The sequence below is a fragment of the Lepidochelys olivacea genome, assembly GCF_965140295.1.
Source record: "Lepidochelys olivacea isolate rLepOli2 genome assembly, chromosome: 8".
Classification (NCBI taxonomy): domain Eukaryota; kingdom Metazoa; phylum Chordata; order Testudines; family Cheloniidae; genus Lepidochelys; species Lepidochelys olivacea.
In genome coordinates, this window is record NC_140418.1 from 60,939,761 (window position 1) to 60,963,881 (window position 24,121).

A 24,121-nucleotide genomic window follows, 5' to 3' on the forward strand; every position below is an offset into this window, starting at 1 on the left:
GCATTCAGAGTAGTACATGACTACATGGACATGTGATCACGCAGGGGTTTTATAACAACAACTGGCAAGCCAATTAATAATATGGAGGCCCTTCAAAGAGTAATAGAAGCTGCCAAACTACCATCAGAACTGGCAGTAGTAAAGATAAAAGCACATAATAAAATCTCAAGCGAGGAACAAAAAGGAAATTACTGGGTAGATAAACAGGCCAAAGAAATTGCACAAGCAAGTCCTATTAAGGTTTGTGCAGCTGTAGTGCCCGAAGAGGAAGTAAATAAAAAAAAAATATATGCAACCATATGCCCAGAAGAAAAAAGTAAATTGGAAGAACAAGGCTGTGTGTATAAAAATCACCTCTGGTATGAGCCGGGGGGGGCGGGGGGGGCGGAGAGATGGTAGCCCTGGAGTGCATACAGGCTCTGCTGCTCCATGCCATCCAGTCTCCAGCTCATCTGGGGTGGAGACAAATGAGAGCCGCCCTGAAACACTGGTGATGGCCCTCTATGAAAAAACTACTTTAAATCAGCATCTGTCAATACTAACAATGTTTCCACAAGTGTCTCCACAGGTAAACAAGAGAAGGTGAAGGAGGAAGGACTGAAGGGTAACCAGGACAACCAGAGCGACCATGGGGAGGCTCCTGCTGTCCCTGTGGTGCATGAGGAAGGACACAAGTAGTGTGCCATGTGTAGGGTAACACCCTTAGACGATGCTGTGGCCCTCTTCGAGAGACAGTGTCTGTGCTTAATGCAACCAGTGTCCGGATTACCTTTAAAGGGGGACAGCTGCGTACTACTAGTGAAGGGGACTACAAGGTCCTGGGCTACCCCTCATTTGAACACAATTACATGGCATATTGCCATGATGGCGTGGGAGGAAACACACAGACCTTGATACTAGAATTTGTGTGGGATTTTGTGGGAAAGAAACCAAACACTCATGAAAGATTATGTGCCAATTATACTGACATGGTACCAGTGGAGGTTAGGCCTGTTAATTCAGAATGGGGCTTACCACTTAAAGCACAGACGGAGGTATCCCCAAAGGTCTGGCATAAATTTGTTAAACAATGGCCCAAATTAGAATGCCTACAACTAATAACAATTAACCAAGTTATCAGAGACAGCATGGAACCACCTGACTGTGTGTCATGCCCTGTACAAATCCCTGTTCCAGAACCAGGATTGGTAATGATAGGACCAGCACTACTGGTCCTCACCTTGGTGGTATTCCACACTTACAGGGTTGACGTGCATATTCCATTAGAGGAAGTGAACAGGCAGTGTGCAAAGGTCAGGCCTTGAATGAGTAGAAATGTTACTAGCCTAACAAACCAAATTGGTGAATGCTTAACCAGACAGAAGAGGGGATTACTAGATACCCTTCCAGGATGGTTTGGTGCAGATAATTCTGTTGGCAACACCTATACTGAGAGGAGGGATCGACTTGAATCAAGGCTGGCAGACACTGTCATCTCTAGTGCCCGGGGAGGATTGGATACTAATAGGGCCAGCCGATTGATCCTAGATAGTTTGAAGAATCTGTCCATCTCTGTATCTACCTCATTCGATATAACAAAATACCTGGGTCAAGAAGTCACCAGCCTGCTAATAAATGGTACTAAAATGAAGGTACTAGAGGAGAGTTGCTGGAGAGCAGGACAAAGTTTGGCCATCACCACACAGGGAATTGTAACCGATCTCCATGACAGCCGGGTCCACCCAGCCCTTATGGAGGTAGTGGAACCTTATCTCCCCAGTACCCCTCCGTGGGCATGGGGAAACAGAATCAATGAGAGTCCAAAGACCAGTTTAGACAGGTCACAGTATACTCTTTAACCTTTTGGTACCTCTGGGCATCCCTCATTTACAGCGAGCCAGGATGGCGACCTCCCTGCCAGTACGGAGGTGGGGTCATGTTATTAAAATAGAAGGCATTGCATACTCTGAGGTCGCTGAGAGAGCACTGTATCCTAGTGAATGTTGCACCCACTCTGATAAGGAAATTCTGCGTACATGCCCGTACAATATTCTAATGAATCAGTCTAGGTTCAAAGTGGCCATCACTGAAAAACTGGTGCCCACGGAGCTGGTCCAGATGTACTGTACCTACTGGTGTGTGACTGCCCAGAACCACTCCATTGAGCTAAATTGAAAGCCCTGCCCCTCGAGGCATCCATCCATGTGCATGACGGTTCCCCAAAGGGTAACCCTGACTGTTGACGGGACGCAGCTCCACCGTACTCAGCCAATGGTGGGTAACCTTACATGGGCAATGCCATCTCCGGTGATAAGGTCCCCTGGGGATGGATCTGGGTGCTGTTTTGTCAAGTTATGTGGGGAGTGTCTATACTGACATTCCTGATGGTATTGGCGGTTTACCGGTGACTCCGAAATAGATTGGGTACATTAAAATTGGTATATTTGACCTGGCGGGTTAGGGAACCCTAGGGTCAAGAAGAGGGACTGAAGGGTTAAAATCCATTGCTGATGTAATAACCTGGTATAGGGATTTGTGTACAGGCCCAAAGTCCAGAGTTTGGTCAAGAGGTCAGAGGCCTAGCAATAACTAAGAGAAAACAGAATAACCAAAGATAACCTTGCTTTTGCTAAGATATGCCTGGTCAGCAAAACGCCGGATGTTGGGGGCAATAATTATGTCTTATTCAAAGTTGCAAATAGAACAAATTTCAGAGTAACAGCGGTGTTAGTCTGTATTCGCAAAAAGAAAAGGCGTACTTGTGGCACCTTAGAGACTAACCAATTTATTTGAGCATAAGCTTTCGTGAGCTACAGCTCACTTCATTGGATGCATCCGATGAAGTGAGCTGTAGCTCACGAAAGCTTATGCTCAAATAAATTGGTTAGTCTCTAAGGTGTCACAAGTACTCCTTTTCTTTTTGCAAATAGAACAAAGAAGCCCTGTTTCTGTTGTGTTAGTTTCTTCTGTAGGGAAATGGCCTTTCCACATATCCAACCTTGAATTTATGAAAAGGTTGGAACATGTCAGTATAAGATATGGCTTCCTCCCACCTCCCTTGCCCAGGAACCAATGCCTGCCTTAAAACACAAATAAGCAACTTGAAAGATAAACAGTGAAAGTACATGGCAATAAAGATTCTTTGCTTTTACTCCTAGATATGTATCTGTTGGACAATCCAAGGAGCTACTTCATTCCTATGGACCCCAAATTAAATCCAACATATATTTTATACTAATACATTTATTAAAGTACTAATTAAATACTAAATTTATTAACATTGAGACCATGGGTGGAGACATTATGTAACCTTTTGACTGTTGGCTACTGTGCTATCATGTCTTGCAGCTAGACCTATCTGGGGGTGTGGGACTGCTTACCCAGTCACTTTCCCCACCCATTGAAAATCCATATATTCCATTGTAATCAATTAATTGACAGTGTCTGAGCTTAATAAGCGAGGTGACACTCCGTCAGTGCTGTACGTAATAAACTCCTATGCTTGACCTCTACACGGTGTAGATTTATGTCCTTCAAACATTTTCCAAGCGGTTTTCCTGAAGAAAAAAAAATCATTTTTTCAAATTCCAATTTTCCATCAAAAAGTTTTAACTGAATATTTTCAATCAACCCTAGTCAGCTCTAAAATTTAGATGAATTAAAAAATTTATTTGTACTGAATCTTTGCAAGTATTTATTTTAGGGGGAAAAAACCCCCTAAAGCTGGAATTGTGCTGTTTTGTTGGTTAGTTTTTAAAAAAGCTTTTGTAATAGCTTTTTGAGGATTTGTCATTAAAACTTCTGGTCAAAGTCTTTGAATGACCATCTCACAAATACAGTAATCTGCTCTAAAATAAACACCTTATTTTATTTTGTTCTATATGATCAAGTCCTAAAATCCATGGCATCTGGGAAGAAATCTGCTCAGCTGGATATCCAAAAGGTTCAGCCCACAGTTTCATGAGCCCCTAGGTTTGTCAGCTATGAAACAGAGGTAAATAAATGTATTAAATTACATATTTAAAGTCCCATATAATGTTGTTTGTGTGTATGTGCGCACACACACACACACACACACACAATTGTCAGGCTTTGGACTCAACATTAAGCCTGAAAAACTATGTTTGTTTTGATTAAAATCTCTGTATTCGATGGGCAGCTAAATTATTTTATTAACCAACAGAGTGAATGTTTGAAGATTAATGGAACCTCATCCTGTGATAACCCAAGAACAAGACAGAGATCTCCATCTCCCATTAATAATGAAGGACTTTGATCATTTGAAATTTCCCAAAATCTTTACTGTGTACTGCCCATATATGCCCTTTCTCCAAGTGCTCATGGCTGGATCACCTCACACGCACATGGTAAATCCCACAGGGGGAGCTCAGTGGAGGAAAACTGTGTGGATGTTTTTACAGAGTCTTCCTACTGGATAAGAGTCGAATATAGGACACTCCCTGGAGAATAAGCCGTGGAAAATGTTCACAAACCCTGCAGATTCCTGAGGATAAGCAGGAAGTCAGGGCCATGTATGCAGAGACCCTGTACCACAAAGAGTAACTCCCTTTGTGCCAACTTAATAGGGATTCCCTGTAGCGAAGGGGGCACCAAATAACAGGTGTAACAGCCCCAGGCTGTAATAACTTTAGTTTGTGAGCAGTGCTGTGTTCAGGGTTTCAAGGGTGGACCAGACCCTCTCACTCCCCTTCACTGACTCCTCCTCCTGCAGGGATCTTCAGATCACCACAGAGGGTGATACAGAAGAAGGGTGGATCAATACCATACAAGTATCTGATTTCACACAGGAAGGAAGTGATGGGCACACAGAATGTCCCTCCTTTGCATGGATCTGGGGCAGGGGGAACATTCCCCCAAAATAAGGAGGGTAGCAAGTCTGCAGAAGCTGCATGGTAGGAGCATGTAGAGAAGCAAGTAGCCATGTGGGATGTTCCTACTCCCCCATGTCTTTGCATATCCACTTACCCTCCCTCAACAAAACCATCTCTACAGGAGAAGCAAGTGGGGCCAAAAGGAGATAGGGAAAATCCATGCTAAGTGGCAGTTCCCTTCTCTCAGCAGGTAAAGTCTATGCAAAACTAATGCTGCCTGAGGCACTTTGCATTTCATGGTTGAGACTTCTTAGCATCAAAAAACTCTTCCATTAACTCATTTCTCTCTTCATGGTTTTACACAGTAGAGTAGCTCTCATTGGCCTATATCTTATATTTCTGGAATTTTCATTTTCTTTCATTTGAGTACTAAATATGTACTTCCATTGTGTACAGAAATATAAAAGGAAAGGAAACCTTGACCAGCTAAGAATGTGTCTGTTAAACAGTTATACTATAGATTGATGTAAATAAATAAATAAACAAACTGAAATCTCCCCGGACCTCTTTCCTCCTCACCTCTCTATCAAGGTTTGTACCTTCATTATTCTCTCTGAGGCTTACAACCCAAGAATATTTTTTCCTCTTATGATTCAGCTTCCAATCCCAGGCTCTCCACACAATCTCCCTCTTTTCTATCCGTCCCAATTGCTAATAGTCTGGTCCATACCTTGATTGAACTTGCCCTAGCTAGTTATCTTCTCTTTTCAGATTATTTGCCTCTCATATCTCCAAACTAGCCAAATGCCTTAGCTAAAATAAAGAAATCACTCATCTCATGATGGTCTGTCTTGACTTCACTCTGAAAAAAGGTGTGTTCTTAACTCAAGTCAACTAACATGAGGCAAAATTCTAGGGAAGACAGGGCAGATTGTAGTTTTCACTTGAGTGAGCAGGTCAACATCAGAACACACCAAAGACAAAGCCTTTATGGTTTATTTTCCAAGATGTATGTAAAGGGACATGAGTAAGAACCCTCCCTCACCACACACACACGCTCTGCACAGACTATTGACTTCTCTTGTGGGCCCAGAACCAGGAGTTACATACTCAGTGCTCCTTGGCTCTGGAGCACTTGGATGGGGAGGGGCAAGGTGTGGGTAGAACCTTGGCTTTGCTCTCCCACGTATTAGCTACTACAGCCTGGCCTGTATAGCCCATCTACAAGGTACTACCCCTGAAGCAAGAGGGAAGCAGGGAAGGAATTGTGGCTCAGCAAGGTGTCTAGGGAACAATGCTTCCCACAGCTACTCCTGGGTTGATGTAGTTTTCATCTTGCTCAGAATTATCCCTAAATGCACATTCTGGCCCTAAATATTTGTATTGTGTTGAGGTTCTTGTGCAAATTGCATGTATTGTTAAATGACATCCTATATAAACAGTGTATATATCCTAGGCATGAGTTGTGTTGGCATTTTGATAGTTGAAAGTCAATGAGAATTCTGAATGACATGTTTTCTTGGGAAATTTTTCAAATTCTCTTTTAAAATGTGTTCAAAGTATTTTGAAATTGTTTATTTTATTTACACACAGAGAATGCTACTCAATATTCTTGAAATATTTTACTTGAAACCAGAGTTCTTTTCATTTGGCTTTCAAAACATTTTACCTGAAGGACATGCATTACTTGAGTGCAAAATAAGAGCTCATTTTCCTATGCAAAAGTACTTTGTGACATACTGAAGACAGGCAAATTATGCCTACAGAAAAAAAATAGTTTTCTAAGTTGACCTTGCTCTTCTCAATCTGTGCAGTGCAACCGCAATGTGGAGATTTGCATAGTGTTTTGACAAAAATGTATTTGAATGGCACACGTCAAGTGGCTCCACATTGCTAAGATGCTAACTGTGTCCTGAGCATCTAGTGCCTCTTTACATTTCAATGACATAACAAAGGCAGTGAAGGTCTCATGGTTCACTTGATCAATCTGGGCAAATAGAACATTTCCTTTAATGTGAATCATAGACAAAAACAAAAATCTAAACCCTGGGTATGGAATGGATTCAGCTCTGGTTACGTGTTACACTTGAACAGATGTTTATAAGAAGGCAAAGCTGACCTAGGCAAGAAGAGCATATTTGGACCCAAAACCAACAAAACAAAGTATACAGCAGCCTTGTAACCAGGTAAAGAATCAAAGCAAAGAGTAGAAAAGTGCAGATCCTTCTCCCACATCTGATCTAGGTGAGTATGAAGTATTTTTAGGCATGCAATATAAATACACTTGACTTAAAATGAAGATTTTTGAAAGTAGTCAAATATTATACAGTAGTTAAGTGGAGCAAGTTTAGAAAAGCTAAATATTTCTTAAAACATAAAGCACCATGTTTGCAGGAAATAATGCATTATCAGTTGATACACTAATATCACTTTTTCTTTCCTAAAGTTTTAGCTTGGGTTTTCCAAGGACATGAGACTCAAAGCAAAGAGATTCTCAAGCACACCTAGTAATGCTATAGACATTTCTCTAAGTCTTACTTCTCATGGATGAACGTCTTAAAATAGGATTGAGCTGGTAAATTATAGATGGACCTCGCCTGAAAACTACTCCACAGAACAGAGGTATTCAGAGCTGGGATTTGAATCCAACACATCTCTATTATAATATATTCATATTTTTAATTTACCTTCTCTCTCATCTGACAGGCTTCGGCGGGAGGTGGGAAAGTTAAATCCTGATTGATCAAGCTATTAGCAAAGATAGTCAATGAAACAACCAAATGCCCAAGCATCCCTAAAAATCTGACTGCCAGAAGCTGGGACTGGATGACAGGGAATGGATCACTCAATTGCCTTGCTCTGTTCATTCCCTATGTAGCATCTAGCATTGGCCACTGTTGGAAGACAGGCTACTGGTATGGATAGACAATTGGTCTGACCCCAGATGGCCATTATTATGTTCTTATGAACTATTTGTTCATAAATTTAACTTTATGTAGATACTATACATTATAAACAGGCATTATTCTCTTTCATTATTTTCATACTAGTCTACTAATAATAATTCATTAAACTCTGAATGGAGCAAATACATGACAAGGATTGTTAATGTTACTCTTCTAGGTTTTTGGATTCTAAAAGTAAATACATTTCATATTCCTGGTTACTTTTTCATAGGAGAAATTGATTAGAATTAACGTTGTCACTGTACACATAAGAGTTCTACTATAATAATGTAGCCATATTATCTACTATGATATTTGTGACAAACATGCGACATGCTCCACTGAGGAATCACAGGATCACCAAGAAAAGTGAAAATATTCCACTTTGCTGTTTAGCCTGAAATGCAATCAGATTTCTGCTCCTGAGTGTATTTCTAAAGCATAATCATTTATCAAATAAGTACATTTGATAAAATTATGGGAACTTCTGATGGCTGTTTGGCAGCCTATGTGAATTGAGACTAGGGTCCCAGTCTCAGTGGTGCTGGAACTGGGGGTGTTGCTGCACCCACTGGCTTGAATTAGTGACAACAAATACTACTCCTGGGGGAATTCTGCTCCACTGCACATGCACAGAATTTATGTCCCCCAGTAGATTTCTTTGTTTCCCCTCAGAAAAATGACTTTCTGACAGGGAAACAAAGGGAAGCCACAAAAGTAGTCATGCAACCCTCCCCATAAGTATGTTTCAGGTGCCCAGGACAGCCGGCAGAGAGGTAAATCACTATGGGACAGGGATGGGAGTGGGAAAGACATGAGTGGTGGCTCCTACCCTGCGCCGAGCTCACCTGCTAGTTCCGGCTGGGCTGGAGAGGACAGGACTTCCTCTTCCCCTGCATGGCATCCGGGGCCAGGTCAGAGCCACCCCCAGATTTATCTCCAGGCTGTAGGATGGTCTGCAAACTTCCCCACCCCAGCACTTCCTGTACCCATCGCTCCTCAGCTGCAGAGGGAGGGATCACTGTACAGGGAACTGCTCCCCCATCCATCCAACCCCTGTGCATCCAGAACCCCTCATACACAGACCTTCCCACTGAGCCTCATCCACCCCACACCCAGAAACCCCCACCCCAAGATCCCCACTCCCCCTGAACCTGGACCACCCCGACGAGTCACCCACACCTGGATCACCAACCTACCGAGCCCCAAACAGCCCCACCTGGATCCCAACCTCACTGATCACCCCCCCAGCATCTGTCTCCCCTTTCTGAGCCCCCCACAATCAGATCCCCATCCGCTGAACCCCAGCCACTTTCTCCTGGACCCACCCTGCAGCATCCCATTACCGTTGCACCCAGAACCCCACAACAAGCCCCTGGAAATCCAGATTCCCCCCGAACCCAGATCCCCCACTGAGCTGCCCACACCCAGATTGCTCCACACAGAACCCTCTCAATTGACACCTGGATCCCCCCACACTAAGCCCCTCCACTCTTGGATCCTGCCTTGCTGAGCCTGCCTGCCCATACCTGGTGCATATGGCACAGAGGGCAGGGCTCTAGGGTTTTTCTGGGGCAGGCCAGGTACTTACACTGTGTCAGGGTTGGGTGCAGCCTCACCCTACATCCATGCCCTGGGGCAGGATGGGGAGCTGCACAGTGATCTCCCACCTCTGTGCAGCCAGTGTGCTGTGCTCCCCAATCCATGCTGGAGCCTCCACATTTATTTGACAAATAAAATTTACAGAATTTTAACATATTGTATGCAGAATTTTAATTTTTTGGCTCCAAATTTTTAATTCTTTGGCGCAGAATGTCCTCAGGAGTAAAACACCCCCAGTATAAAAATTGTTCCAGCACCTCTGCCCAGTCCAGTTCCTGGTGGAGCTGCACCTACTGCCCTAAACCACCACCACAAATGGCACTGTTGCTGGCAATCAGAGCAGAGTCAAGGACTAATGGGCTATGGATTCTGAACTATCCTCTTCACACCAGAGATGTTCCTCCACAATCAGGGCTGAGGCACTTCGCACACTGGCAGATAAAATGGGGAGGCTTTCACTGTGCTGCCTCTGCTAGATCTGTGGGGTGAATAAAGTACTTTATTCTCTAGAGCAGTCAGGCACCACTCACCAGCACGAAATACACTATAAAATGTAATAGTAATCTGATTATATACAAAGTTGTTAAATAACTAGTTGTATGCTATACAATGTGTTCATGGTTATTAGCATCTCACCATGGCTGCTATGACGATTTGCTGTGCAATTAATTTCATTCACTGTGGAATAGCCTTAGTGATGCTTAAAAGGTTTAAAAACTATGGAAAAATCATGTGATGAGAAAGAAACAAATTTAACATTTCTAAGTGCATTTAATTCCAAAATATCTGAAAAAATCCATTGTAGGCATCTTAAATTATAAAGCCAGTATTTTAAATTGGAGTAGGTGATTTGGTGCATTTAAATCTTGCTCCAATCCCAATAGTTATTAAGACTGAGTTTGAGAATTTACATACTTTTAAAGACTATAAGTAATGCTTATCTCTCTACCATTATGGCTGTGAGATCTCTTTAGAAAAAAAGAAAGTTACAGTGCTTGTGTCCATTTTCTTTTAATTCTTCCAATTCTTTCAATTAAGTGTGTGTTCACATTTCTTTTTTTTTTTAAAAAAAAGATAGGGGAAATTCCTGCAAATTCTTCCTCATATGAATAGCCTCTTTGAAGTCAACTCTCATGAGCTAAAACTACTCATGTAAGCAAGCATTTGCAAGATTAAGCCTGCCATAGTCTGTTTGAAAATTAAACTCTCAGTTGTGCCTGCACTGGGATTGGGAAGAAGCACATTCAGTGATTGCCAAAGGTATTGTGCCTGCCAAAGACATAATACTTCTAGAAGCCTGGGGGGGGTGGGGAGCAAGGGGAAGGATACCCCTTGCTACAATTGAACCACAGGTATAATCAACCCTTCACCAATGCAGCCATCCGGTGTGACCTAAATCAGAGGCCTCCCCTCTCTGCCCACTCAAAATTTAGGCTGTATGTCTGCACCCTTGAATGGCACATTTTGGATCATAATAAATATCAAATGCATTAAATCTAAAAGATTACTATTAATGCCAAAATGTTTTCATTCCCCTTTATTTGAATTTCCATATGTTTCCCACTTTCAAATGATAATTCATAAAGAATGTTCAATCTGTTATATTGTTCTTTGAGATCAAATGTGTCTAGATTTTGTAACAAAATACGAGATTTTGTTCACTGTCCATCAGCTATTAAAACCAGGTATAATACATTGCATATCCTCAAAAATACCAAAAAAAAATTAATTTATGGTGTTAAGCCAGGAGAATAATAAAATCATAATGATTTGATACAGTGGCTGAAATTGCATCCAAATGGATGGAGAGGTATATGAAGCAAGACCACAGTTGGGCTGTAATTTACATAGTGTGACAAAGCTCTGTCTTTGTCTCCGTTCGTCCTGTGTTTCCTGACAGATTTTGCTAGCCTCGGAGGCTCACTTTGACTCTCCACATAGCCCTTCTCTCTCTCTAAAGGCAAGGGTCACAGTCTCTGTTGTCTCCCAGTCTCAGTGATTAATCGGGGAGAGGGGAAGCCCGGGCCAGCCCCCTACTCTGGGCTCCAGCTCAGGGACCCTAATAGTAGCAGCTGTGGTAGCTGACTTTTTGGAAATAGGACGTGTACAACTCCCTGGGCCACTTTCCCACAGCAGCCTTCACTCAATATTTCCTTCACTGTTACCTCAGGGCCTCCTTCCTTGCGCCTGATATGGATTTGTACTGCTTAGTTCCTCCAACAGCATGGCTTCCTCCTACAGCTCCTGACACATGCACCTCACTGACTAACTGGGAGGCTTTTAACTAGTTCCAGCCAGCCCTAGATTGGCTTCAGGTGTCCCAGTCAACCTAGCTATCTCCACTGCTTTCTAGAAGGATCTATTTGGCCCCAGGTTTCTTGATTAACCTGGAGCAACTGCCATTTGGTTACCATAGTACCAGGGATTTGTTTAGCCTGGGGCTAACATACCTGTTCCTCACTACTTTACTAGAGCCATCTGGCCTTGCCCTGTCACATATCCCCCACCCTCTGCTCAACACCATAAAGTTGGGCAACTGGGGACACCAGGCAGTGTGCTTGTGACAGACCATCAGCATTGCCATGGTGCCATCCAGCCCTGTGCCATATGCAGAACTGGAACGGTTGGAGGATAAGAATCACCTGGTGACCCTTGCATTCTTTTCTTTATTCTGCTGCATCCACTAGAGGGGTGCATGGTCCGTCACAAGAGTAAATCGCTGGCCTAAGAGGTAATAATGCAGTGTCTCCATGGCCCATTTGACAGCAAGGAACTCTCTTTCAACTACTGTGTACTTCTGTTTTCTTGGGAGCAGCCTTCTGCTTAGGTAGAGGATCGGATGTTCTTCTCCAACCATTTGCAAGAGAACCACCCCCAACCCCACCTCAGAAGCATTGGTTTGTCAAATAAATTCCTTGTTAAATTCCGGGGCTATGAGTATGGGGTCATTACAGAGGGCCATCTGAAGGTCTGTGAATGCCCTCTGCTGCGTCGGTCCACTTCACCATCTCTGGACCTCGAGCCTTCACCAGGTCAGTTAGGGGACTTTAAATTGTTTAAAGACAATAGAACTTCGGTAGTAGCCTACCACGCCTAGGAAAGCGCGGACCTGCTTCTTTCAGGTCGGCCAGGGCCAGTTTTGAATCATCTCTAGCTTATTTGTTTGGGGCTTCACTATGCCCTTGCCTACAATATATCCCAGGTACCTCGCCTCTGCTAGCCCTATGGCACATTTAGCAGGATTAGCTGTGAGGCTAGCCCGCCTTAAAGTACTCAGTACTGCCTCAACTTTCTCCAAGTGGGTTCCCCAGTCTGGCATATAGATGACATCTAGGTATGCGGCTGCATAACTAGTATGGGGGCGCAGCAGCTTATCCATGAGGTGCTGGAATGTGGCCGGGGCCCCATGTAGCCCAAAACGGAGGACAGTGTACTGGAATAGCCCATCCGGGGTGGAGAACACTGTCTTTTCTTTACCTTCTTTGGTCAGGGGAATCTGCCAATACCCTTTTGTCAGATCCAGTGTAGTCAAGAATCAGGCACTACCCAGTCAGTCAACCAGTTCGTCGGTCCCTGGTATGGAGTATGCGTCGAATTGGGATTCTTCATTCAGTTGGCGAAAGTCATTACAGAATCTCGTGGTACCATCAGGTTTAGGCACTAGAACGATTGGACTGGACCACTGACTAAGATTCTTCAATAATCCCTAATTCTAACATTCTCTTTACTTCGGCCTTGATTTCTTCTCTTTTGGCTGCTGGGATTCGTTAGGGTCTCAATGTTACCTTGTCTCCAGGGATCATGTGGATAAGGTGATAGATCTCAGTCGTCCACCCTCAGTCGTCCACCCTCTTTTTGTAGAGAACAAGTCTTGGTTGCGATTAACCATGGCGGCTACCTCGATCTTTTGGATCGGCTTCAAGTCGGGTGATATCCTCACTTGCTCGTGTATGTTATCCACCTGGGGAAGGTCTCCTGGGTGACTAAGCATGTCTCTCGATTGGGCCAAGGTTTTAGAAGATTAATGTGGTAAATTTGCTACAGTTTCCTGCGGCCTGGGTGCCGCACCTTATAGTTCACCTCTCCCACCGCTTCCATCGCTTCGTAGGGTCCCTGCCACTGGGCCAACAGTTAACTTTCTGCTTTGGGCACCAGGACCATTACTCAATCCCCTGGTTGGAACTGCTGAAGCTTTGCTTGGTGATTATAATGGGTTCGTTGGGTCTCCTGTGCTTTCTTCAAGTGTTCCCATACAATGGGAGTAACTCGAGCTGCAGTACATGCTCAACTATGTTCCTTCTGGGATTTGGCTCCTCTTCCCAGGCTTCTCTCGCTATATCCAATATGCCCCAGGGGAGGCGTCTGTACAGTAGTTTGAATGAAGAGAAACCAGTGGAGACTTATGGAACCTCCCGGATGACGAACATAAGGTAAGGCAATAGGGTATCCCAATCTTTCCCATCCCGGCTCACCACTTTCCTGATCATGGCCTTGAGGGTGCTATTGAACCTTCCACAAGGCCATCTGTTTGCGGGTGGTATACAGAGGTCTGTAGGGCTTATACGTGGAGCAACGAACAGAGATCTTTCATCAACTTGGACAAGAAAGGTGTCCCTTGATCAGTCAATATCTCTTTGGATAGCCCAATCCTGGAAAAGATCTGTACTAGCTCCTTAGCTATTGTCTTAGAAGCCATGTTGTGTAGGGGACGGCTTCCAGGTATCAGGTTGCATTGTCTAATACAACAAGCACATGTTGGTGTCCCCTATCTGTCTTTTCTAGGAACCAGATCCATGGCTATGTGTTCAAATGGTACCTCTATTATTGGAAGAGGTATCAAAGGGGCCCGCAAGTGTGGGCGAGGGCTATGTAGCTGACACTCTGGACAAAAGGTGCAGTATCGCCGGACATCTTTGTGTACTCCTGGCCAGAAGAACCGCCGCAGGATCCGTGCCTGGGTTTTCTCTACCCCTAGGTGTCCTCCAAATAGGTGACTGTGGATGAGGCTCAATATGGCTTTTTGATGTTTTTGTGGCACCACAAGTTGATGTCTCTCTTTCTCCTGCATGTGCACCACGCGGTACAGGAGAGCTTTCTTCACTATAAAGTAAGGTCCTGGACCCTCCCATCCATCTCAGCCACCTCTTTCCTGATGTTATCATATCTAGGGTCCTCCGCCTAGTCCTGCCTGAAAGTCTCTCTCCCAGGACTAACCTGCCCGAGCTCCAAGGAGCCGGCTTCTGCTTCTTCCAGTGGCTTGCCGCCGTCATGGCTGGGGCCAGCCTCCGGCTCACCTTCCGTGGTGGTGTTTTCTCTGATGGCTGCTCATGTCTGCCTGCCTACTAGGGCGGTCTTCTGGCCCTGGGTCAGGATCCGGGTTCCCAAAGCTTTCACAGCCTTCCTCTCTTTTTTTGTCTGGGTCTTTTGGGGGGCTGAGAACAGATCCTGAGAAATCTCAGCAAACATCGGGGGTTGACATTCCCACAGTGACAAGTCACTGCCATCAGGGTCCCCACCTCCCTCCAGCCGCTCCGGGGGAAGTAAATTATCAAACCCTGGATAGTCCCTCCCAATGACTACAGGATATGGGAGTTTAGGAACTATGCCCACTGTCACCTCAATGGGGTTCCCCTGAACCTCCATCTCCACCAGGATGGTGGGGTAATGGCTCACAGCCCCATGCACACACATCACTGCTACGTGTTATGCTTGTAGCAGCTGGCTACTTTTTACCAGCTTACCCAATATAAGGGTGATAGCACTCCCAGCATCCACAAGCTCTGTTGTCTCTGCTCCATTTATTCTCACCGACCTGGTGTAGTTATGCGGGGCTAATGCAATGCCCGCAAGGTGGATAAAGGAGCATGGGACTTCCCAATCCCCCAAGTTACATTGCATAGACTCCTTGGTACTGGGACACTGTGACACTATGTGTCCCACTCCCCACATGCATAAAACATCTATAATTGCTTCTAATCATTCCCCTATCACGGGGGTTAGCGGGTTTAGTCCCAGGGTTCCCCCCACTCAGGCCAATCCCTTCTTTCTGAGGTCCCTGCTGGTTTTCAGCCCCTCCTTTCTTCCACCTAGGACTCCCCAGGGGTTTGGCTGCCCAACCTTCCAGAGTTGGGGTTGGATGCTTGCTTCGAAAGGGGCCTCCCTTGGGTAATTGGGTCAATTTCCTGGCTGTCATGCATCTTTCTTCCAGGGTGATCATCTCGTCATAGGTGGATGGATCGTTCCGGCCTACCCATTTGCGGAGATCTGGTGGCAGTCCTCACATGTAGTGGTCCATGATCAGGGTCTCCAAAATCTCCTCTGGGCTGCACACCTTGGGCTATAACCACTTCCACTCAAGGTGGATGAGGTCAAATACCTGGGACCTCGGGGGTTTGTTCTTCTGATACTTCCATTCACTGAACCTCTGGGCTTGTACCACTGCTGTCACCCCGATCGTGCTAGGATCTCTGCCTTCAGCTGGGTATAGTCAGTGGGGTCCGTTGCAGGCAAGTCAAAGTAGGCCTTCTGGGCCTCTCTGCACAAAAAAGGGGCAAGAATGCTGGCCCACTGCTCCTGGGGCACGTCTCACGCTGAGCAGTCCTTTCAAATGAGAGGAGATATGTCTCTACATCATCTCCTGACATCATCTTTGGCAGACAACCAGTGGCCCTCAGCGTTCGTGTCCCATCAGACCCCCAGGCCTGGGTGGTGAGGATCTTCAGCTGGTCTACCACCTCTCACAAGAGGGCATGATCTTGGGTCACCTGGCCCATTAATAATTGATTGGTTTCCTGCTGTAGCTGCATAAACTCCTGTTGTGCCATTGCCTGTACTCAGGTGGCCTCCTGCTTGGCTGCAGTGGCTTGTATCAGAGGTCTTACCACCTCCTCCATTGTGGTACAAAGCAAACAAAACAAAAACAAATCCAAAACCCCAGTGCATTTTTTTTTAAAAAAAAAAAAACCTCTTTCTTCCGCCACACTGAATGATAATTCCACAACTGACACCAGTTGTGACAAAGTTCTGTCCTTGTCTCCGTGGGTCCTGCGTTTCCTGGTGGATTTTGCTAGCCTCAGAGGCACACTGATTCTCCATGTAGCCCTTCTCTCTCTAGAAGCAAGGGTCACAGTTTACTGAGCTATTTTCATCATAAGCCAGCAGGGAGGTGAGGAGAAGCAACCCTCCCTCGCACAGTCTCTGTTGTCTCACAGTCTCAGTGATTAATCAGGGAGGGGAGTGGGGGAGCCCAGGCCAGCCCCCTACTCCGGGCTCCAGCCCAGGGACCCTAATAGTAGCAGCTATGGTAACTGACTTTTTGGAAATAGGACGTGTACAATTCCCTGGGCCACTTCTCCACAGCAGCCCTCACTCAATATTTCCTTCACTGTTACTTCAGGGCCTCCTTCCTTGTGCCTCATATGGATTTGAACTGCTTAGTTCCTCCAACAGCATGGCTTCCTCCTACAGCTCCTGACACGTGTGCCTCACTGACTAACTGGGAGGCTTTTAACTAGTTCCAGCCAGCCCTTGATAGGTGTTCCAATCAACCTACCTGAAGCCAATCTTAATTTGCCCCAGGTGTCTTGATTAACCTGGAGCAACTGCCAGTTGGTTACCATGGTACCAGGTATTTGTTTAGCGGCTAACATACCTGTTCCTCACTACTTTACTATAGTCCTGTCACAATAGGTAAATTGAAATATGCAAATACATCGGAATTTCATAGTTTTTGCCTATTTCCACACAGGTTCTGTAAGGCACAATCTTGAAAATCAGTTCTTCCCATCAAACCAAAAAGTTTTAATTTCCTTTTGATTATTTTCTTTTTTTTTTCTCTTCTTTTTTTACCTTGTGCTATCAACATAATAATGACTCTTTAAATTCATTCTCCAAAATTTCTTCAAGTCCCAGAAATTGTAATAACCATTGCTACTCACAGCAGAAATGTAAAACAGATATTTTCAATAATAAAACCACTAATCAATGGTTTCAAGAGTGAGTATTGATTTTGGGTGCCTTTGTTTTTGGTGTTCAAATTGAGAGACCAAAAACAGGTTCAATTTTCATGAAGAGTACAGCCTCTACCTTCTGGAAATCAGGGCCCTTTAAGATGCTGGAGCTGGTCACCCAAAAACTAAATGGTCCAAGATCATTTATATTTTGGAAAATATTAGCCAGGGAATTCGATTTCTTAGAACTCACAGGATAAAATTTATTATTTTTATACATTTGGACAACTGCCTGTGTATGCATGAAAATATTTTAGTCCTCACTGTGTCACAGATTCCAGCACACAACAATTGTTTCACTGAAAGCACACACTGGAAGGATGTTATTTGTTAGTCACTATTCGCTATGCTCTTGTTTAAAATACTTCAGACATCCGACCAGGGAGCTCAAATAATATCATGTATTGTAGAGTAACCAACCACATAAGACTAAGCAAACAGTTTCAGTATGAGCAATTGGTGGATGATCTGCAGTCTGAACATTATTGATCCAAATTATTCAGCAATGAAATTCATAAATTTGAAGAAAATCAGGATCAGTTCACAAATACGATCAGTTCACACAAATCCAGAATTTTTAACAGATGTTATTTGTAAATAATAGGCTGGAGCAAGCTCTAACCACCACCACTGGAACATTTCTGTCACTTTCCTTTAGTCATAGATCTACAATAAAGGTATAGAAAATAATGAAACTGGGGAAAAAAACATAAAAGCAAAAGATTTACTGTAACAGATCTAACCATTGTCCAACTTGTGTGGCATCCTGCATACAGCAATGACCAATCCCTTATGGTTTATGGAAAGGTAAATGCAAAATAGGCCCTAAGTTAGCTAGTTTCTCACATTTCAAAAGGGTCGTTGAAGCTTGTGACTTTACGGAGAGACTGGGTGGCTAAAGTTATGCACTTAAATCCACAATGTGAACAGAGATGCTGACCACAGATCACTCTTAGGCATGGTGTGATCTCATCATCTCTGATAAAAAACAGGCCAACTTATATCTAAATACAATGGATCACATCCTCAGCTGATGCAAATCTTAGTTTGATTGAAGCCAATAGAGCTACATCAATTTATTCTAGCTGTGGATCTGGCCTAATGTTTTAGTTCTTGATTTGCAAAGTTAGTCCATCTTCTTCTGCTCCCCACTCCCAACCCTGACTAGATACACATTGACACAACAACACATACTCCAAGTACACATTAATAAGTATTGGCAGATTTAAAGCTTACTTTGAATCCTGAGAGCTTGATTAAAGACAGCAATTCTGCAAGCTTTTTCATACAAGCATAGAGAAACCTGTTCACCAGACCTTAAGTCTCTGGGGAACAAGATACAGGAGCTACTCTGGTTCAATTAATTTTACTTAAGATGACCTAATTTGGTGGACTGTGGATGCCCACTCACATTATTGACTTGATTTTACTTCTTAAAATATATGTTAAGGTTAGATTGATAATTAACAATGAGACAGCCTAGGTTCAGGTAGAACATATAACAATGCATACATAATTTTGATGTGGCACACAATTAAGGGAAATGACCATAGTTTTTAAAAATGGTGAAATATACCCATTTACTATCATCAATAACAGCAGTAGCATCATAGCGCCAAGGAGTGCCTGTCATGGATCAGGACCCCACTGTGGTAGGTGCTGTACAAACACAGAAAATGACAATTCCTGTCCCAAAAAACAATCTGGTCATATATGTTTCTGTTATCTTGCTGAGATATTCAAACTGAAGTGTATAAAAGGTGCCAGAAAACACTATTATGTTAGGAATTATATAGCTTGCTCAGATATAAAGAGCTATTCTTGATAAGTCAAATTCACCCACATTGGTCCTATGTACCAATTAAGACCTCAAAATAGGATTTATATGGTACACAGGACATGTGCAGGTCCTTTGAACTGGGATGAATTTCACCTCATCTGACTTACCCAGCAGCCATTTTTACTATTCCACCAGAATTATTTTTATTTATATAAATTCCCTGATTAATGAAGTCAACTATGACACCATTTTATTTCTCAAAAAAAATAAAATAATCTATTTGGAAGACTCCCTACATTAAATATACCTGCCATTGCATCTGGGCCACTAAATATCACTATTCATTAACATACAGCTCTGAATCAAACTTTTTCAGTTCACTGCTTGTGAGAAGGCATTCTTCAGGTGCTGTGCCATGCTACATGTAAATGCATTGAGAAAGTAATTTTTTAATGCTTGAGCAGTTCTGTCATCCTGCATGACTTCATTTCACATCTCATCTTGTATAATGTTCTAGCTTCTTCCTTTTCTCTCTTGCATTTAAAGACTTAAAAAACTTCTGCAGTTGTATTCAACATCTTTTGCTTTATTTCAAAGGTATAGGGGGAAATTTTCAAAGGTACAAAACACATGTAGCTGCACAACCCTAATTAGACATCAGTTGAAGATTGATGCCTAACTCCTTTTTGAAAATCTCCCCCGTGGTGTATATGTATTGCAAACATGTATGCACCTGAGATTGTTCACACACATTTAGCACTTCGAAAGCACACTCTGCCCTCCCTGAATTTAATAGCTTAATATCCAAACTATGACAAGCTAACCATTTAGCATCTTTTCATGAAAAATATATTGATTGTTGGAAAGCTAATTGGTCAAAAATAAATACATGTACAGCTTTGCAGAGTTTCCCGTTTGCAACCTGGAAAAGGCCATCCACGGATCACAAATCAGAAGATTAGAAAACCTTAAGTGGTCAACAAATGACAAAATCGATTGAAGGAGTTGTTACTGCCTGATTCAATGGAGTACTCTGACTTGATGACTTCCAGTCTTCTTTATAATGTTAAAGACAGTGAGCTATTCCAGCAGTAATTGACAAATTAAGAAAAACTCATTCTCACTCTGTGAGAAAATTAGATTTGTGACTATTTATAGGTGCCTAGCCAGAAACTGTACCCATAAATGCTGTTAAGGGTTATTTCCCCCCTCTCTCACCAGAGCCTCAACCTGGAACTAGAGTCACCCAGGATTTAAAGTAAATGAAATTTTGTAAGCCCTCCAATTGGGAATAGCTAAAGCTATTAGCACTGTCAGCATGTTCCTTGTACTTTAAATAAAAAAGGAAGGAAAGCTTTTGGTCCTCTGGGACTAGACATTGTAGCCCTTGGTTAATTACTGCCATATGGGGTGCCATTGATAAGGGGGGGAGATTAAACAGAATAAGCACTACAAAATGACATATCAGATCTTTTGTTCTTATTTGTTTTGCCCCTTCTAGAAATAGAAATATGTATTTTCCATAGAGCACTGTATGTCAGAAATATGCCAGTAATGTCAGGGAATGGACTACTTAGACTTAAAATCAAACTCTTCTCAGAGAAAGGTTCTTTTAGATTTAGTCTCACAATGATTTTTTTACTTAGCCATATTTTGTTTTATATCTGCCACTTCACAACACTGCTGTTGTGATGCTACTACTTCTGCCAGCTAACATAAAAAGGAAGCTTTAAAATCAATACAAGCAATTTTACAAAGTGTACTTTTCTTTCAAACAGCCTTCTGTTCCAGTCCATAATCTACTGTGTGCTCTGTTTGAAGATCCTGTAAAGAGGATGCCTGCTAGGTTTCCTTTCAGATTTCTTCCCTTACAATTCCAAAGCTACATTTCTGCCTTTACACAAAATTAATTCTGTCCTTTTCCTACAGAGTAGGGCTGAAGCTACTGTACTGAGAAGTTATTTACAATGTAAAACAGGAATCAGATAAGTAAAACATTAATTGTGACATGATTCTGAAACCCTGACAGTCACATTGAGCTTACTTACTCATTCACACAGTTAGTCCCACTGAACTCAATAGAGTTCAGACACACACACATCTGATAAAGGTTCAAACTCCAAGGTCCTGCATGGCAACCCAAGCTGTGTGATTAGTCCCACTCAAAGTTAACAGGTTGTTTGCCTACAGAAGTATTCTTTAATGTGAATAAGGATTGTACAACTGCTTTTTCCCACTCCGGTGCTCTGTTAGTGATATTTTTAGCAATTGTATCTTTAGGAAAGAAACACAGCATACTTAGTATAAAGAAAGAGAAAAATAAGTGTAAAGGAAAATAGTAATGCTTAGATGTAATAGAGATCATAATCATTTAGTTATGCACTATATGTATAAAATCATCTCATGCAGTGGCCCAGTACAAGGCCTATACATCATTTCATTACCCATTTACACACTAGTTGAGAATTTAAGTGGTACCCAGGCCTTATGTTAGCCATGTTGCCAGGGATGAACTTACCTATTAAGACTATATGAATGAAACCCTGAACTTTTGAAAATACCAATACAATAATTTCACGGCTGGGGTCTCTTCATTAACATCATCATTATAGAGAAAATGTGCTGACAATGTCCCTTGTGTTGACATACCTTTCTGACAAAGGAAGTGTTACTCTGCAGAAGAATGACTGAGATATGATGTGCTTAAAATGAAAACCCCTTTTGCAACAGTAAAACATTATGGGAAGCTGGGGTACTGTGCTCATTTTACTTTTTTTTTTCCGTAATAATTTCCAGGGTACTATCTGTGCATGCTGTAAGTATAGTAATAATCTACTCAGTATCCCCAGTGTGATTGGGTCTGTATAAACAAAAAGGAAAATACTGTCCCTCCCTAAAGAGATTACAGTCCATATCAAACTCTACACTTTGTGATATACCTGTTAAGGGTCCAGACTTGGGTCCCTGTCCTTCACATAAGAGCAAGGGATGAAAAGAGGGAGGAAATCTCGAGTGACAGTGTCATTTTTCTCCTATAAAACAGTTCACATTAAACTGATTACTACTTAGATTAAATCAACCTATCGCTAACAAAAATGTCATTCTAATAGATAATGAAACACTCCAGACTGTAGTCATTCACCTGCTGGGCAACACTTCCCTTCTCAGAAACTATTGGGAAGAATTCTTCTCTCTGATCCTTTTCTCCCAAGCACTTTTACTCCTACATTTACTGTTCATCTTTGTTTAGCTGGATAGTAGCTCTAGTTTCGCAACATCCTGTGTCAATGTCTCTTTGAGAATACCCTCAGCATGTTTATTGTATTCATTTTAATTTTTTTCAAAGATTAACAATTGTCATTAATTTTGTTATGTAATGTTGCAGCTGTTTGTTTAATTGTGGATCATTTACGTCATTTTTCAAAAATGATTTAAACAATCATTAAGGACTTACACATTTTTGCAGATGATTATTTATTTTATTAAATGTTATTTTCAAAATGTTGGGGGTAATAATGCACTTTGCCTTTTGATTTATTTTCCAGTAACTTACAATTTACAGGGGGCATCCCCAAGTTTTGTATAAGATCAGTAAGATTTCCTGTAAAGGTCTCTATCATGTTCTGTTAACATTTCCTGTAATTACTGAGCAAAGAGATAGTAAGAAACAGCTCTACACTGTGAGCAGAAATCACTGGGCCAAAATCAGTCTCCACTTCAGCTGAGTTTCATGGATGTAAATGAGGACAGAACCTGGGTTGAAATGATTTTTTGATCACAATGCTACACTTCTGGTATGAACGTTTCTGCTCAACAATTACATAAAAAATACATTGAACAAAATACAAACCTTTCTATTGCCTGTTTGACCTGATGAAAGCTTTTGACATAGTCAGCTGGCCTTGTATTGGGAAGGTCTTGGGTCCTGAGAAAATTTGGATGCCTGGATAAAATGGCCACCATTATCCAGCAGCTGCATAATGGCAGGATTGGAGAAGACTGTACAGAGGGATTATTCTCCAATTCTTTTGACAATCTGAATAGTGTTAAAGAGGAGTGCTCATCTCATCACTATTTCAAATTTTCATTAGTGTCAACAGAATTATCTTATTATGTGCTCTCCATGCAGACTATTATTACGTTTGAATGCACAAACAAAAGGAGACAGAACTCTTACTAGAGGGCTAGATCTTCATTCACCTATATGATAAGACTGTCTAGGTTAACTGGCCAGTGTTTAAGGGAAGACTTCGGTGGCATAGAGCTGACATAGTAGATCCTACACCACTTCTCGATCCTGGCCACCAGCACAGGATTTATGGATAGGGAAAAGGAGACATGGTCATGGAATCCCAATGAGTCACTGTATGCTACTGCCGTAACAATAACCAATGAATTTTACAGCAGCCCTTAGGCTGTTCTAATTTATGTTGGAGTCTGTCCCAGAGCCCAGACGGCTCCAAGATCAGACAGGAAAATCATCACACAGACCCTCCCTTTCCTCTCCCCCAACGCGCACACACAATCCAGCAGTTTCCTGACAAGCACCCCTCAGAAAGATCAGACAATTTGAGGGCTAGTGTGTGTGGAGGACTGTGCATTTGTATCTCACTCTGAAGAAGGCCTGCTCATTGTGAAATCTCATTCTATTTCCTCTGCAAACTTAGGTTTGAGAACTAGCATTTCAAACACTGCCATATAGCTCAGCCTGCACCTAAATGCACAGTGAGCAAACATTAGGATTAATGGCCTAGTGCTAAATGAAGCGACAACATTTACTTGCAGTTCACTGGAACTGTTCTCCCCTGTAATGTGCTCAATAAATGGCTTTTGTAAGTCATGCATATATAAAGCTAGCTCTCCATTTGATCATGTACATATTGTGTATGGAAGAAGCAGGACATTTATGCTGGCACAAAAATCTCACCCTATCACATTGTGCAGAAACGTGGATGTGCTGCCAGTTTAACTTAA

The 24,121-nt window shown here is 42.6% G+C and overlaps 1 protein-coding gene across 1 annotated transcript in view; it reads left to right on the forward strand.

Moving 5' to 3' along the window:
• Window positions 1–81: 81 nt before the first annotated feature.
• Window positions 82–24,121, forward strand: part of LOC311524945 (regulator of G-protein signaling 21-like) — a gene marked incomplete at both ends in the record, with an annotated part of 44,248 nt that continues 20,208 nt past the window's right edge. Inside the window, one exon of the mRNA XM_084636620.1 lies at window positions 82–270. Within this exon, the coding sequence (XP_084492746.1) occupies window positions 82–270 (189 nt within the window). The remainder of the gene's footprint in view (window positions 271–24,121) is intronic.